Raw genomic sequence first — 17,216 nt, 5'->3', positions numbered from 1 at the left:
ATTTCTCAGGTCAGCCAATGGTGATGGGGGCTGGTTCCGGAAGTCCCGTCCCCGAAGGCGGGCGCCTAGCCTCTACTGCCAGGGTCCCCGGGAGCTGGTTGGGGGCGCTCCCGTCCCTCTCCGCCGGCCCCTCCCCCGCCGATGGGCCGGCCCGGCTCTCCCTGCCAAGAGATGGGCCGGCCCGGCGGCGCGCGGGCAGCGGCGGCGGCGGTGGCGGCCCAAGATGGCGGAGCTGCAACTGGACCCGGCGATGGCGGGGCTGGGAGGGGGTGGCGGGAGTGGGCTGGGCGACGGTGGCGGCCAGGGTCGCGGGCCCCCCAGCCCTCGCCCCGCTGGCCCCACGCCCCGCGGGCACGGCCGCCAGCCCACCGCCGCCGCGCAGCCGCTGGAGCCGGGTCCCGGACCGCCCGAGCGGGCAGGGGGCGGTGGAGCCGCCCGCTGGGTCCGGCTGAACGTGGGCGGCACCTACTTCGTGACCACCAGGCAGACCCTAGGCCGAGAGCCCAAGTCTTTTCTCTGCCGCCTCTGCTGCCAGGAGGACCCGGAGCTGGACTCAGACAAGGTGTGCCCCGCCCTCGGGCGCGCCCCCGGCCTTCAGACCCCCTCGTTCCTCCTAGGCTTGTCCCCCGATTCCTGCAACACGCTTCTCACTGGCGGGCACCTCGGGCCGGGACCCCTTCCTCCTCCTCTTTCCCCGCCAGGCTAGCCCCCGGGGCTATTCTCCCCCATCCTCAGGCGCACGCGGGCTTTCTCTCTGACGCCACCCTTCGTTCTCAGCGGCTCCTTCCCCATACTGTGCCCACCTTCACCCACGAGAACCCACTCCACACCCCTTCTCCGTATTCCTCTCTGCACCTCTCATCCCAGCCCCTCAGGTCTGCATGAGTTTTCCCCTGGCTTCTCGTCAGCCCCTCACCGGTGGCCTGTGCCAGATGCATCCAGAACTGGGTCAGGGTGAGCTAAGGCATCTTTGTAGCTTTCTCAGACCTCCTCTCGGACCCCTCTGCCAAGTTGGGTGAAAGCCTGGGTCTGATGATGGCTTCGACAGCTGCAGGAAGTGCTTCTCATGATATCACACTTCTTTCCTGTGGTCCTGGTCCCTGAGCTCCTGTCTGGTAACTGTCATTGTTTTAGGTCGATATTTGAGATCAGATACGTTCCTTGGAAAGAGATTGTCATTTGCCAGTGCAAACCTAAGCTGACCCGTTCAGACCAGGGAAAATGAAACCCAGAGAGTGCTGTTGGGCAAGTTGCATGGCTGCTAACCAGAGAGTTGAGAGGTGACAAGGCGCCTAACCCGTTTTCAGTTTGAGCTGTTGTCTGAGTTGTTTTTTCAACTTTACACGTTCATCTTTTAGTTTCCGACTTAAAAGCATTGATCATTGCTTACAGCGCCTTGTATCCCATAGAGCACTTAGCTGTTACCTTGCAACAGAGCTAGGGTTGGGTAAACATTGGTTGATTTCATTGATTCATCTCCTGCCTCTCCTGTAATAAATCTCAGATGGAAGGAAACCTGTCCTGCCCTAACTTTAAAGTTTCCAAAACCTTGCTTATTCTAAAGGAATTATTTGAGCTACCCCAAATTGTCCTTGTTGCAGTAGAAGCCAGTTTCTTCTTGTTCCCTTTACTGTAAAGATGAGTAGGATTAAAACTGCTCAGAGCCAAGTCCTGGCTGTGCCAAGCTTCCTGTGGGCACAGATCTGGAGTGTGTGAGTTACAGCTGCCAGTGCAGACTCCCACGGTTGTTGGCCCTGAGTTCTGGAGCATTGCCAACCGAACAGAGGTTTTCTTCGAATTAGGAATGTGATTCAGGCACAATAGAGAAGTCAGAATGTCCATCTCAAGCAAAAATTTAGATCGTGCAACTATGGCGTTTTCTTCCTCGGTTTCTTTATAGCAAGTATCCCAAAGGAAGAGTGTTGGTAATTGCGTCAGAGTAAAAATTTTAGAAGTTCAAGTTAATGCCTAGATGATGAATATGACTGTACATCTGTAACACCCTCCCTGAAATGATCTTTAAGTACAAGATACACAAAGCTAGGCTTCTTGCCAATAGTTTGTGATAAATATCTAGCAAAACTTGCCCTCTCACTCGTGCATTGTGACAGAGAGGTGGAAACGCTGCCCTGACTTAGCCTGAAAGCTCCACAATGATACCCTTATGTTTGGTTGGCAGGACGAGACAGGGGCCTATCTGATTGACAGGGACCCTACCTACTTTGGTCCTATCCTGAACTACCTCCGCCATGGGAAGCTCATCATTACGAAGGAGTTGGCAGAAGAAGGTAAGAACGATGTTTGCATTGGGCGTTTTCAAAGTTCAGGTCAAATCTTTAAAGCTGTTTCACAGATTTGAATTTTTTTTTTCCCACAGATTTTATTTTATTTTATTTTTTTCTGGCCGCGCCGTGCGGCCTGTGGGATCTTAGTTCCCCAGCCAGGGATTGAACCCGTGCCCCCTGAATTGGGAGCGAGAAGTCTTAACCACTGGGCCGCCAGGGAAGTCCTGAGATTTGAATTTTGAGGTTTTCATCAAACTCATGTGCAGTAGATAGTGTAGGAAACCTTTACGAAAATAAATAGGGAGCCTCCAATTACCTAGTCTAATCTGAGAGGGTCTTGAAGGAGCCCCTTTCGGTTCGCTTCAGCCTCCTTTGGGAGAAGGAAGCTACGTAGCTCAGCTTTGGAGATAGCTTTGGAGTTTTTTCTGAACCTGCAGAATTGTCAGGACCCCTTTTTACATTTACTTATTACTAGCCGTGAATGTCCACAGCCTGAAGCAACAAATCTCTGACATTTAGCTATTCGTACTTTCAACTTTAGTTTGAACTTGCAGCTGTAAAAAAAAAAAAATAATAAAGGCTTGGCCTCATTTCTTTTAAGACTGGTCTCATGCTTCCTTGTAAATTTTTGCATCTGACCTAATTCATTCTCCAGCCCGTTGTCAGGTGCATCGTTATTTGACTCATCTTTTTCGTTTGTAGAGCATTTGGACTGTAAGTGGGTCTAGACATCTTTCTAAAAGGCTGTCTTGGGGGTGGGATAGGGAGGGTGGGAGGGAGACGCAAGAGGGAGGAGATGTGGGGATATATGTATATGTATAGCTGATTCACTTTGTTATACAGCAGAAACTAACACACCATTGTAAAGCAATTATACTCCAATAAAGATGTTTAAAAAAAATAAATAAATAAAAAATAAAAGGCTATCTTGGTCTCACTGAGGCATTCCGTTGAAGACTGGGGCCTGTCCCTAGAGCCAGGGCACCCTGACCTGGGAGCTTCAGCTCTGCGTGAGAAAGCTGTAATGGCCGTGCTAATTAATGAAGTGGCTGCAGAACACTGCTGTTAAAACCAGTCAAAAGGGCTTCCCTGGTGGCGCAGTGGTTGAGAGTCTGCCTACCAATGCAGGGGACACGGGTTCAAGCCCTGGTCTGGGAAGATCCCACGTGCCACGGAGCAGCTGGGCCCGTGAGCTACAAATACTGAGCTCTGCGCGTCTGGAGCCTGTGCTCCGCAGCAAGAGAGGCCGCGACAGTGAGAGGCCCGCGCACCGCGATGAAGAGTGGCTCCCGCTTGCCACAACTAGAGAAAGCCCTTGCACAGAAACGAAGACCCAACACAGCCAAAAATAAATAAATGAATAAATAAATTTATAAAACCAGTCAAAAGAGGAACCACCCTCCCTTTTTTTTTTCCTTAACATTTCAAATGCACACAAAGTAATGGGAATAGTGCAGTAAATTCCACCCACCATCCAGCTTCAGCAATTACCAACACATGGGTACTCTTGTTTCTTGAAAAGAGGAATCTTTTCTAATGCCTTAAAAAAATTCATTTTGAAATAATTTCAGATTTAGAGAAAAGAACTCCGTTTACCCAGATTCACCAATTTTTAACATTTTTTGGTCATATTTGCATTACGATACATTCTCTGTTTCCTCCTCCCCACTCTTTTTCCTCTCCCTCTTCTAGTTTTTATTTCAGAACTATTTGAGACTAGGTTACAGACTTCACCCCTTAATGCTGCAGTGTGTACTTCTCAAGAACAGGACATTCTCTCACATAACCACAATACAGTTATCAAATTCAGGAAACTTAATATTGATGAACACCTTAACTATAGCTTATATTCTAATTTTATCAGTTTTTCCATTAATGGTATTCATAGCAAATTCTTTTCCTGGTGCAGGATCACACATCCCATTTAGTTATCCTGTCTCAGGCCTTTGATATTTTGTTTGTTTTTGTTTTATTTATTTATTTATGGCTCTGTTGGGTCTTCGTTTCTGTGCGAGGGCTTTCTCTAGTTGTGGCGACGGGGGCCACTCTTCATCGTGGTGCGCGAGCCTCTCACTATCGCGGCCTCTCTTGTTGCGGAGCACAGGCTCCAGACGCGCAGGCTCAGTAGTTGTGGCTCACAGGCCTAGTTGCTCCGCGGCATGTGGGATCCTCCCAGACTGGATCTCGAACCCGTGTACCCTGCATCGGCAGGCAGATTCTCAACCACTGCGCCACCAGGGAAGCCCAGGCCTTTGATTTTGTTTAGCATGGGATTCTTTTTTTTTGGATTGAACCCAGGGCCGTGGCAGTGAAAGCTGCGAGTCCTAACCACTGGACCGCCAGGGAAGTCCTATGCATGGGATTCTTTCAATGACTGCCTTTTATATTGTTCAAATAATAAGCATCTTGTTAAATTTGGTCCACATAAATTTACACACACACACACACACACACACACACATACACACACAGACCTTTGGTCATTTTTAGGACAAACTGGGCAGAAATTGCAAGCTCAAGAGTTGTCCAGTGGGACTAGTTCCAGGAACTAAGTGACATATGGTAAAGGTGTCCTGCAGCTCACGGGCAGGTGCAGGGAGAGCAGGGGAAGGTGCCAGGTGGGAAACTGCAGGGGTGAAACGGAGTAAACAGAGCACTGTTGACTCACTGCCGTTGGGGAAAAGGTCACGGGTGCACACCAAACAGCAAAGAAACATTTCCCAGGCTGAAGGAGTTAGACTAGACTTGCATTTGAAAGATAGAGTTCTTAACAAGCTCATGAACTCCAGCCTCTTCCTGCCGTTTTCTGGGGAATTGACACACATCTAACTACAGTTTTGGTCCTTCTAGGTGTGCTGGAGGAAGCGGAGTTTTATAACATTGCGTCTCTCGTGCGACTTGTTAAGGAAAGGATACGGGACAACGAGAACAGAACTTCACAGGTAATGGGTTTTGAACTCTTAAGGGGAAGATATCCCAAGTGGCTCTCTTTGTCCATGTGTCTGGGTGTGATTTGAAATGGATGATGTGCTGCTTGGCCAGAGCCCTGCCTTTCCCCATAGAGCCGGAGGTCTCTGTGCGGAACACCGTCCGTCTGCCAGACAGCGTGTACTCTGCCAGACTTGTTCAGAACAAGGAAACAGAGGAGAAGAAATCACAAAGGAGACGAAACAGCCCCGTGTCCCCTTAGAAGAGCGGGAGGTTGTGGCTGCTCTCCATTTGGCAGTGGGAGGAGCCACTGCACTTGAGGTTCAAAGCCTGTTCTTTCCGGCGGAGTATCTGTCTCCCTTCATGTCCACGTGGAGGCCAAACAAGGTCTTGCTTCCGCCTGTTGGCTTCTGTTAATTAGGACCAGCCTTCAGCCTGTGGCCATGTCACATCGAGCTCCTGACAGCCTCTTGAAACCAGTCATGGCGTAGACTTTGCAAGTGGTTTGTGAAGCATGCTTCTAAGAAAATAATGTCAAGCTTCTCTTTTTATTATGAAGTCTGGATTTTTATGTTAACCTAGTAGATATAGTAACAAAAATCAAACAGAATTTGCCGCATAGTTTGAGAACAGAACGGAAGGCAGTGAGGCACTCTTACCTCATTTCATGTCGCATCACCCATCATGTGTCTTAAGTAAGTGGTGACAATAGCTTCTGTTAGGCCCTGGGGACCCCAACTGATAGGAGAAGGTCCACGCCTTCAAGAAGCTTAAAGTCTAGCGAGAAACACAGACACTCCCTTTCATGTATTTAGGCTCTATTTTAAGAGAGTTTAGCTGCAGTAACGGGGCAGAGTTGGACTCCAGCATGACTTACCTCTTATCCCATCAGATACTGGCGGTGGTCGCTTTCTTGAGATCTAATCTATTGCAATATAGAATTTTCCTTGAAATAAGAAGGCAATATGTTCCTTTTCAAAAGTAAAAAATAGTTCCTTGCTCTTTCTGTGTAAGACTTCATATATCAAAATTTTTCTGGCTCTAAATGGAATTATCTGGATAAATAACGGACACGTATGCTAAAAAATGAACTCTTTTATACATTTTATCTCTAGCGCTTTGCAAAGGTGGAAAGGCTTATTCATTTAGTTCTCTTACATCTGCCCAACGGCTGAAAGGCTTCTTTTTAATGTTCAAAGATGAACTTGTATTTGGTTTGCAGATTACCGTATGAAATATGATCTAGTGTCACCAATCTTTCTGCCATCTCATCGTATATTTACATGGCATCTTTCACTATTATAGACACTTAATAGATGAGACGTTCTGAGAATATTGCCTCATCCTCAGTTTTCCACATTCCAAAAAACCCCTTTGATTGCTTACTATAAATATTGATGGTACCATAGAGGATGTCATTTGAAACCATTCGAATCATGGCCCCGGAACACTCTCAGTTCTTTGCCATTAGCAGATTCCTTGAGAGCATCGTTAGATTTCTATTTGATGACAGCAGTTAATTAGTTCTCTAGATTCTGAGGCTTGTGGATTTATACCCAGTTGGAAGCTTTTTTATTCTAGGAATGTCAAGACCCTTTTGATGTTAATTGATCTTTCCATCTGTCCTCTTTATTTAGTGGAGCTCTGGGCAATGGATTTGATGTTGTTCAATGACGTCCCCTTTTGCATTTGTCCCAAGTGGCTCTAAGGCTGAGTATGGATTTCCGTGGCTGTCCCTTCAAACACGTTATCTCCTTTCGTTATCTCCTTTAACTTGTCTGCGTTGAAAGGAGACGCACGTGGCGGACGATAGGGCGAAGCCCAAGATGTGGGGGACCTACTCTGCCCTTTCTCAGTGACCTCACATCTCTTTTACTGGCTGCCACCATTCTATTACTCTGCTGTCCGTGGTAGTATTTTTTGCTAGGTGATTAATCTTGGTGCATTTGAGAGCACCAGTGGTTTACTTTGGCAGAGAATAAAAAAGAGGCAGCAGAGATATCTTAAATACCTGGGACTTGGACAGCTGTGGCCACTCTCAGGTCTTTCGGATGCTCTCCATCTTACAATATAAAACATCTGGTTGTTTCCAAAATGCGTGGCTAGAGTAATTGGAATTGTCAGAAGATTTGTCCTGTATTTTACATGGAAGAAATTTTTTTTTACCTTAGCACCTTGTTTAATGGTAGCTGTACCTCATTTAGAAGGACAAAATATACAAGAAAGATTATAATGTTGTCAGGCCGATCTGGGCTCAAGTCCCAGCTCTACCTCCAATCCACTTAATCGCTGTACAGCTTGGGCAAGATACTGTGCTCCGAACACCAGCGTCCCATGTGTAGAAGGAAGCCAACACCTGCCTTCCAGGACTGCAGTGAACACTAGACGAGAAGGGTGTCACACTTGGGGCTTGTAGCACTCGGTGATCAGTAGCTGCTTTTATTTTTCCGGTATTCCCTAAGTTGTTCTAAAACGAATTTTCTAGGTAGCTGAAGCCAGCTTGTCCTTTTGAAAAAGTGTTAAGTTTTCATCATTCTTAAGGAAACAGTCCATATTTCCTTAAAATCTGAGTGAACATAACTGACCCCTCTCTCCATGACCAGGAGTCACTGTTGTGAACCTGGGTTGCTGTTTGTGCCTTATGCCCTCTGGGATGGGCAGTGAGTGTGCAGCTTTGCACCCAACACTGAATGGTCCCAGATTGCTAAATACCGAGTCCTCCTGTGCACCTGTAATTGTCCTTCTGGGAACTGGAGCTTCCATCTGGCGAGCTTGCCTCCCTGCAGCCACCCTGGCTCTCTCGTGACTGGCGTCTCGTCCCCCATGGGCCAGATCACAAGTGTCAGTGAAGTGCAGGGGCCTTAGTGCTACGGCCGTGGGGCATGCATTTGAGTTGCTCTGCCTTTTGGCTTTCCATTCTAACTTATGTTCTAGAGAGTTGAGTCTGGCCAGCAAGTGGCCTTTCTCTGAATCTTTGACACCAACTGGGTGACCAACAGTTCAATCCTGTCCTAACCCTGACCACCCAGAGTCAGCGTCAGACTCCACGGGTCTCAGATGCCAGTCAGAAGTCTGGGTCCCCAGCCGCCTGCACTCTGTCTGGCTTGGCGACAAATGCGGGGGCTCCCACAATGCCCCCTTCACGTTCAGTAATTTACTAGACTAACTCGTGGAATTCAGGAAATGCTCTACTTACTATAGTTTATTATGAAGGATACAAATGAACAGCTGGATGAAGAGATTCATGGGGTGAAGTCCTAAAGGGTCCTGAGCACGGGAGCCTCTGTCCCCGTGTAGTCAGCACGCGCCACCCCCCAGCTGCGCAACACACGGATGTGTTTGCCAACCTGGAAGCCCCCTGAACCCCATCGCTTTTTTCAGGACATTCCATTTGGTAGGGAAGGTTGATTATATCATTGGCCTTCGGTAATTGAACTCAATCTCTAGTCCCTCCCCCTTCCCCCAGGGTCACAGGATGGGGCTGAAAGTTCTAATCCTCTAACTCCCTCAGTCTTTCTGGTGACTAGCTCATTAGCATACAAAAGACACTCCCCCCATTTATTTATTTATTTGTTTGTTTGTTTTGGTAGCAGCACGAGGGATCTTTTAGTTGCGGCATGCTGGACTCTTCGTTGTGGCATGCATGTGGGATCTAGTTCCCCGACCAGAGATCGAACCTGGGCCCCCTACATTGGGAGTGAGGAGTCTTACCCACTGGACCACGAGGGAAGTCCCCAAAAGACACTCCTGTCCCTCAGGAGTTTCCAAAGGTTTTAGGAGGTCTGTGCAAGGAACCAGGAACAAAGACCAAATTTTTTTTATTATACGCGTATCTATAGCAGGAATGTTACCGTGTGACACTGAAACACTTCCAGGTAGCTTCAGCAGAGGGTAGAATAGCTTGAACATGTGTACATTATGGGGTCCCTATTTAATGTATTATTCCCGTATATAAGGTATCATTCTGAATAAACCAAGATAAGGTCTGCATTTTCAGCGTGTGTGTCAGCTATAGTGACTGAAGAAGAAAATGTGGCTTTCTTGTCCAGAGCAGTTTTACTCTTATTTTCTACTTGTTCAGGGTTATTTTATTTTATTCACGCTCTGGCCCCTATTTTCTTTTCGGGTAAAGTTTTTACTGACACACTACAGTACTGCTTGCAAAGGGGATGGCGGGTGGCCGCCAAGAAAAAGTTCCAGGCAAACTCCTTTCCAGTCTTTATTTTTTGGAGAGTCTCACCGAGGCAGCTGCAAACTGCTGTGCCCTTGAAACCGGTCCTCAAAGTCTGTGTGTGGTTGTCACAGGGCCCCGTGAAGCACGTGTACAGAGTCCTGCAGTGCCAAGAAGAGGAGCTCACGCAGATGGTGTCCACTATGTCTGACGGTTGGAAATTCGAACAGGTAATGTTCCTTTCGTGGGAGCAGCCCTGTATCTCAGCCTCGGAGCCAGTCGCCACCTGTAGCCAGTTAATCACCCTGGGAGTCGGGTGGGGGCCGGATGTGATCCTGTTCCAAAACGGAGAAAGAGCCACTCCACGTGGATTCTTTGCGCGGTGGGACGTGATGAGTTGGGGAGAGCTGAGGGTAGGCTTATGTCTCCCAGCTTCATATCCAGAGTTTCTGCGTGGTTCTGCCCAGAGAGAGCCAGCCAGTTTGTTTAGGCTTGAAAGTGCCTCTCTGGGCTTTTTTCCCTCAGAGGGATTCCTTTCAAAAGTGCTGTGTTTATAAAGCAGAAACTAACACACCATTGTAAAGCAATTATACTCCAATAAAGATGTTAAAAAAAGAAAGTGCTTTGTTGACACATTCTAGAATAAGTAGCTAAAGAAGACTAGGGTTTGGCAACAACCCTCCCTTCGCTTATCCCAGGGTCAGATCTTCATCATTCCGAGTCTGTGCGCCATCCACCAGGCATGGCGTGGTGAACAGCTGTGATGTGAAGGGATCAGACATCAAGGAGGATGGCGAGGTCCTTTCCATTCACTCTGGGTTTCTCTTCTTTAGCTTTGTGCTAGTGACCTGACCGAGGCATCAAAACAGTGTCTGAGAGCCGGGATTTTACTGCTTTCTTCCATTAGATGGCAGAATTGTTCATCTGTTGTCTTCAAAACACAGGGAGACTGAGCACGAATAGAAGGACTGTTATAAATTCAGTGAATCATGCCTGTTTTTAGGTAGAGTTTAAGAGGTCAGCTGAGCTGTCACCATAAGCTTACCTTCTTAAATAACAGTTACTCTATGTGTTAACAGTATCATGTTATAGATCAAACACACAGGTGTCTCTGTCTTCAGAACCAATATTGATGATTCCTCACGCTTAGCTCCACTGCAGAATCAGTGCTGCCTGTATGTGGCAGCCTAGTTCTTGTTCAGGTGTTCTTCAAAGTGTCACCATACTTCCACTCCAGAAGTATTTTTTCCCTAGTATAAAGTTTCAAAGACAAAGGATATTATAACAACTTTTTTTTTTTTAAATAAAAAATTATTTACTTATTTTTGGCTGCATTGGATCTTCATTGCTGCACTTGGGTTTTCTTTAGTTTCGGCGAGCGGGGGCTACTCTTCGTTGTGGCTCGCAGGCTCTAGAGCTCGGGCTCAGTAGTCGTGGCACACGGGCTTCGTTGCTCCGCGGCACGTGGGATCTTCCCGGACCAGGGATCGAACCCGTGTCCCCTGCCTTGGAAGGTGGATCCTTAACCACTGTGCCACCAGGGAAGTCCCTATAACAACTTTTTAAAACTATTCTTTGTGAAACTAATGAATAATTTATCCTGTTTTTCTCATCTTATTGATGTGCTGTGGGAGGACCAAGTCCGCTCCCTTTGACTCCATTACACGGAGGGGGAAGTTAAGGCCCAGGAAGGCTGAGGTGTCCGCAGCCCGGTCATACAGCAAGTCAGCCATGGTCTCCCGACTTGAGGCCTTGCGGACTTGCCAGGATGACCACACCCTCGGGCTCAGCTTCTCCCTCTCTGCATCTGTATTTCCTCTTTAGACTAGAGCCTGAGTTCAATTCACCAGAAAGGTTAGAAGTTCCAGCAGCATTTGGCTTAGAGCAGCTCTTCAGTGACTCGCGCGTGGTGCTTTCCAGAGCCTCCCGAGCACCGGTCTCCTGTCTAGGACTTCTGCTTAAAGATGAGCCAGCTCTGTGTAGGTGTTTTGGCTGAAGCAAGTGTCCGTTTTCATTCACAGAAGCATTCTGTTTCCCCTCAGTGTTTGCTAGAAGGAATAATGTGACCGTATCAATCCTGGCTGCTGCCTTTGGCACTGTTTCAAGTGCTTGGGTGAGGGGACAGTGGCAGAACTCACACTTTTCTTTGGGGAAGCCTGGTGCACAGCTGGGATCCAGTTATCCCCTGGGGCCTTGATAGACCCAGAGAATTCTTCATCCTTTGAGGAGCACAACAACAAAAGTTCAGTGAGGAGGAGGGTTTGATTTGTGTGCCACTTAAATATTTTAAGATCACTAATTGTATGTTCACCATATTCTTGTTTTATCAGCTAATCAGCATCGGATCTTCCTATAACTATGGAAATGAGGATCAGGCAGAATTCCTCTGTGTTGTCTCCAGAGAATTAAATAATTCTACCAATGGCATAGTCATTGAGCCGAGCGAGAAGGCAAAGGTAAGTTCCTTCACCCGACTTCCGTCTCTGACCCTTTGCTCCCAGCCCCTGCGCAGGCCTTGCCTGAACTGTTGCTCACAGGTTCTTCCCTTTCCTTCTCAAGCCAGCTTTGCATTTCCCCTTCATTTTGGCCTTTTGACTGTTGTAATTTTTTTTTCTTTCTTGGCTATGTTGGGTCTTTGTTGCTGCACGCAGGCTTTCTCTAGTCGCGGCGAGCGGGGGCTACTCTTCATTGCAGTGTGCGGGCTTCTCACTGTCGTGGCTTCTCTTGTTGCAGAGCACGGGCTCTAGGCGCACGGGCTTCAGTAGTTGTGGCTCGCGGGCCCTAGAGCGCAGGCTTAGTAGTTGTGGCGCACGGGCTTAGTTGTTCCGTGGCATGTGGGATCTTCCCAGACCAGGGAAGGAACCTGTGTCCCCTGCATTGGTAGGCGGATTCTTATCCACTGCGCCGCCAGGGGAGCCCCTGACTGTTGTAAGTTAAATCAGGACTTTTGGAGCAGTGACAGAGGCTTTTAGTTAGGACACGTGAACCAAAATAGGGTGGTCTTTTCCCAGCCTCTGTCAAATCAATGAAAAAGCTTATGGCCATTAATTACTAGAAGGTGAGAATTCTGAAACTCAAAATTGGAAAGTATTTTACCTTTATATTTTGAAACTGTTCTCTCCCTCTCTCTCTTTCTCTGCCATCTCAAGAGAAAAGGTGTTTGGTTACCTTTGTGATTCCCCCCGCCCCCTGACGCCCTGAAGTTACTGGAAAATGGTTGCACACTGTTATCTTTTTTCCTCCACTGTGCCCCCTCGTACACAGACACGCATACATGCTTCTAAATCATCAGTATGTGGTGAGCCCGGACCGTGTCCTTTCTCACAGGGAAGTGGTCCAACAGCACGTAAGCTTAGGCCTGGCCGTGTTCAGCAAAAGTCTTTTACAACTGCAGTGCTTCAGGGGCGGTTGCCTGGCTTCCTGGGGTAACAGCGATTGTCGTGCTGCTCCGCGGGGTCCAGTGGAAAGCGGCTCTGGGGCTCTTTCTCTTCCCTTGGCGGTCCGGTAAGCAACCACCGCCCAAAAGCAGTCTGCATCCAGCCTCCAAGCCTCAGCCCTCTTCCCCACCTTCCCCTTCCAGATTCTTCAGGAGAGAGGATCTCGGATGTAAAGTCCGGAGTCCTAACCGACGAGAGAGCAACCCAGCAGAGCACCTCTGTGAAGTTAAATCTTGCTCCTGTACAGTAACCGAGCTACTGCAAAGCAAAGCTGAGCCTGGCCCCCTGGTGGAGAAGTGTTCTGGTCAAAACCAAAGGAACCCCAGCCCCACCCACAGGAACCGGAAGACAGAGGCCGCTTCCAGCTGCAGAATACCTTTTCAGTACCTGCTTCTGTTTTCTTAGCCAATGTTACAACATATCTTTACAAGAGCAGCTGGGCTGGGTTCTCAGCTGGAGCTGATCTAGGGCTAGGGGGAGGGGAAGAGGAAGGCCTGGGTCTTTGCACATATGCTGTGCTTCAAGGAAGCTGGAGCAAAGGAAGAGGTTTTTCCCTGCGCCGTGCCATGTTTCCACCTGAGTGGGCCACGTCGGACATTAGCACCGCTTTGTAACACCATCTTTCCCGTCCCATGCACCCCCAAATAATGCAGCAGATGCAAAGGGTTCTAGCTTCAGGTTGTTGAACTGAGGTTTGGATAGAGTTGCCAGAGTACCCCACATTCCTATGAACAAAGCCTCTTGGAGGACGGGGAGGATAGGGTGTCCTTGGTGGTGGTTGGAGACTGGGGATCGCAGCTCTGGATTCGGGGCACCCAGCTGCTACCATGTTCAGCTTTGCGTCGTTTGTCTCCAGCAGCTTGGACCCCCCCCAGATAGCTTGCTTTCTCCCCAAGAAGAGGTTTGAGGCAGGCGGCACCTGCGCCGAATGAGACACAGACAGGCGCTTTAGGTAGTTGCTGTAACTGCTCCTGCAGCCTTTTCTTGCCCTCCATTGGCCCATCTTCCTTCCCTGACTTTTTAAACTGGGGCTGAGGGTAAAGGGACTTTGGACCCTCGATGGCTTGGGGTGGGGCCGGCTGTTTTCTTTGAAAGTTGCCAAATGTGTTATATTGTATCCAAAAGTGGTATCATTTTTGTGATCGTCTCTTGGAAATGCCTTGACCAAAAGTGCGATATTTGTGTCTCTTGGTTTCTGACCTGGGCGGCGTCAGTGAGCCCCACCCCCCACCATCCCCCATAGTGTGTGTGGGTTTGCTGGGCAGTCTGAGGACTCCCCCATCTCTGACCTAGCCCTCACCACCACTTCTTTCTGTGGAGTGCCAAGGCGTCGAGGATCAAACGCTGTTGGACCCAGAGGAGGAAAGCCCTCCTTTGGGCTGTGCCCTCGGAGCTGGTAACTGGACTTTCTAAGCTTTTGAGTCTCGATGAGCAGTCATGGAACGCAAAGGGGCCAGAGAATCCTGACTTTGCCCCGGGGGACTTTCTTAGGGTGGCAGATGGTCTGGAGGAGGGGGAGGTGCCCATGGGGAATGCTCCATCCATAAAGGCCCCCTCAAGCCCATGGCTCCTAGGCGCCTTCGAAGCTGAGGTTCTCTCTGCTCCACAGCTCAGCTGCTTACTGCGTGGGTCTGGGGTCATGGTGTTTTGGAAATGACTAGCGACTAAGCCAGATGTCTTCCGAGCCTGTGACCTGCCCCTGCCCAGGTGGCCTAACCCTTCTCCAGGATTCGCACGTTGCCCTCACGTGTCTGTAGAGTAGGGTAGAAGTGTGTGTCCAGGGCGTCTGCTGACATGCTGGGTCTGCACACCAACGTGAACGTGCACGTCGGCTCCTCGGAAGCCTGGCCTGAGCCCAGGATTTTTACAGTTGTAAAATGTTAGAGGAACTTCTACCTACAATAAAAACAGTCACCCCTTCAGAAAGGTGACAGATGTCCATCCTGTCATCTTTCAGGGAAAATAAGATTTTGAGTGAGTCAAGGAAAAGCTGCCCTGAGTAGCACAGAACGATGGGCGAGGTGCTCTTTGGCCGATCTGAATAAGAACCCTGAATAAGAACCGACGGACTGAAAGGAGGGAAAGCAGCTGCATCTGGGGCCTCGTGGCCAATCAGATCTGCTTTCTGGGGCTCACCTGATGATCAGCCTCTGGTCCCAAGCCAGCAAGGAGGAGCAAGGAGGCGTGGGCCAGCCCCTCGGGACGCATTGTTTCTTTCATCATGCTTCTCAGAGGTCCACCGTGGAGCCTGCGAAAAGACTGCTGAGCCCCTTGCTAAGTGATCTGAGGAAATAGAGGGCTGCCTTTCACCAAGCTTCCCTCCTCCCGGCAACCCCATGACAATTTCAGTTGTTCCAATGCTCCAGGAATCTGAGAGTGATTCGTTTCTTAGGGTTTCTGGAAAAGTGTTTTACCCAAGCTCTTTATGAACCTAGTTGGTGTTTTTTTCTTGAAAGCCTTCTCCCTCCGGGGGAGTAACTTCAGGCGGAGGTCTGGCCATGGGCTGGGGGGTATCACAGGACCAGTGACCCACGCTCTCCAGCTGCCCAGGGCTGCCACGTGGGGAGTGTCTCCCTGCTTCCTTCCCTGCCCAGGTCCGAGGCCGTGGGTGATGCAGGCCAGACCCAGGGAGCAGCCTGGCGTCTCCTGAGTGATGACCCCGAAGCCCGCTTCCATCTTCTCCTCAGAACCTGCTCTTTCTTGGCAGTGAGGCAGGGCCCAACCTCCTCTAGAGTAACTTAGTTTCTGCACAATTTTAACTGATCTCAGGGGTGTCCGTGAGGTGCAGAGGAGGAAGGGACAGAGATGCTGAGGGAGTAGGGCTGAGAAGTCACCCACACCCTCCAGCATGGCCTTTGAGCCAGGCCTTAGGGACCATGCCTGTCACTTGTGGGTGCCCTTTGTTACCATTTGTGTGTTTGAATAAAGTCTGAAATGCTGTGACCCTTTTTTTTCTCTCTGGTCAATAAAGACATGAAACAGACTTCTGAATCTTGAAAGCTTTGGTGTATGTTTTCCGATACTGCGAGCTCCCGGGTTCCTGCTGTCACTCACTGTCGGTGATTGTCATGCTCTCGTCAGGGGATGAATTTCACTGCACCTTTTTCTAGCAGGGCTTCTTACAAAGCCCTGATTTCTCCTGCTGCTAAAACTGCCTGAGGGGGTGTTGGGCCTTCTTCCTCCTGGCTTTCATTTGACTGCATCTGAAAGGACCCAGAGAGCGCCCAGAAACAGAAGGTGGGGACAGATGGGCTTCCCACCAGAGAGCCGGAAAGAGACAGGGGGTGGGCATGAGGTGGTTTTTAAGGGAAAAAAGTCTTCCTGGAAGAGAATAAGGGACGGGGTGCCCATTTTCTCTGCAAGGAAGAGGAGGGGTAGGAAACGTGAGGTGAGAATGGAGTCACCAGCACGTCAAGTATTGATTCCTAAGGTGTCAGGCGGGGTGTGGGATCCTCAAAAGGCGTTAGGTCGTCCCTCCTATGGGGCGCTTACAGTTGGGGAGGTGGTGTGTACACAGAAAGGTACTGAGCAAGGTGTGTGGCTGTAACAGCTCCGACGGGAGACCACAGCCGTCGTCGACAGGTGGTGGAGAAAGGAGAGGGCCCAGGGGACTCGGGTGTCACAGCTGTAGTGGTCGCAGGACACAGCTATCGCTCCCGGGACTGGGGAGCAAAGGGAAGAGGCTGGCATTAAACGGTCGAGGCTTGGAGGAGGGGCCCTGTAGAGGGATGCTGCCATCTCAGGGCTCAGTGAGGCTGGTGCTGGGAGCGTGGAAAACCGCAAATGAACCGCACTGCTGGGACCAGCCGTTGCCGCCAGGGCAAAGCTGCGTTGCTGTGGTTTCTCTAACAGGAAGGGCCACGTCTCCTTTTTCCCCTCCAGCCTTGCCGTCTCCCTCTCAGGATGCCTTCAGAAGTTTCCCGGCCCCAGCAGCACAGGGCAGTCTGGGTGGGTTGGGGCTGAGAGTTAACAGCCGCTCTGCCACCTTTGTGGCTGCTCCGTACCCATAAGCACGCTTCTATGCATATTTGAGCTTCATAAGAACAGCTTTGTGCTTTCATGTAACAAGACGCAACTACTTTTCTTTCCTTTTTTTTAAAAAATTTTTCGGCTGCGCCGCGAGGCACGTGGGACCTTAGTTCCCCGACCAGGGCTCAAACCCGCACCCCCCTGCAGCGGAAGCGGAGAGTCGTAACCACTGGACCGCCAGGGAAGTCCCAAGACGCAACTACTCTTTACACAAACATGATCGTATCCTCCCCGCAACACAAGACACTGCAAACAGTCATTGTTCCCAGGTCTGAGAGACAGTCACATCTATTTCTGGGCTGTGTTAATTACTCCTCAGATTGGCTTGGTGGGTTGTGATGGGCAGCACAGGCCACACGGTCACTT

The 17,216-nt window shown here is 49.5% G+C and overlaps 1 protein-coding gene across 2 annotated transcripts; it reads left to right on the top strand.

The window, feature by feature from the left end:
- Nucleotides 1-8: 8 nt before the first annotated feature.
- KCTD2 (potassium channel tetramerization domain containing 2) lies at nt 9-15,804 on the top strand. Of its 2 annotated transcripts, XM_032616929.1 has the most exons (7): nt 9-272; nt 392-562; nt 2,180-2,288; nt 5,136-5,227; nt 9,519-9,614; nt 11,715-11,840; nt 12,965-15,804. In XM_032616929.1, the coding sequence occupies exons 1-7, from the start codon at nt 18-20 to the stop codon at nt 12,992-12,994; spliced, it is 879 nt and encodes a 292-aa protein (XP_032472820.1). In that variant the 5' UTR covers nt 9-17; the 3' UTR covers nt 12,995-15,804. The 2 variants fall into 2 exon arrangements, with proteins under 2 accessions (XP_032472820.1, XP_032472819.1); XM_032616928.1 differs by having other exon boundaries at nt 79-562.
- Nucleotides 15,805-17,216: the final 1,412 nt, after the last annotated feature.

This window comes from Phocoena sinus, chromosome 20, assembly GCF_008692025.1.
Source record: "Phocoena sinus isolate mPhoSin1 chromosome 20, mPhoSin1.pri, whole genome shotgun sequence".
In the NCBI taxonomy this organism is placed as follows: Eukaryota; Metazoa; Chordata; class Mammalia; order Artiodactyla; family Phocoenidae; genus Phocoena; species Phocoena sinus.
The sequence above is the reverse complement of the archived record's forward strand: the minus strand, read 5'-3'. Positions and strand labels throughout refer to the sequence as shown.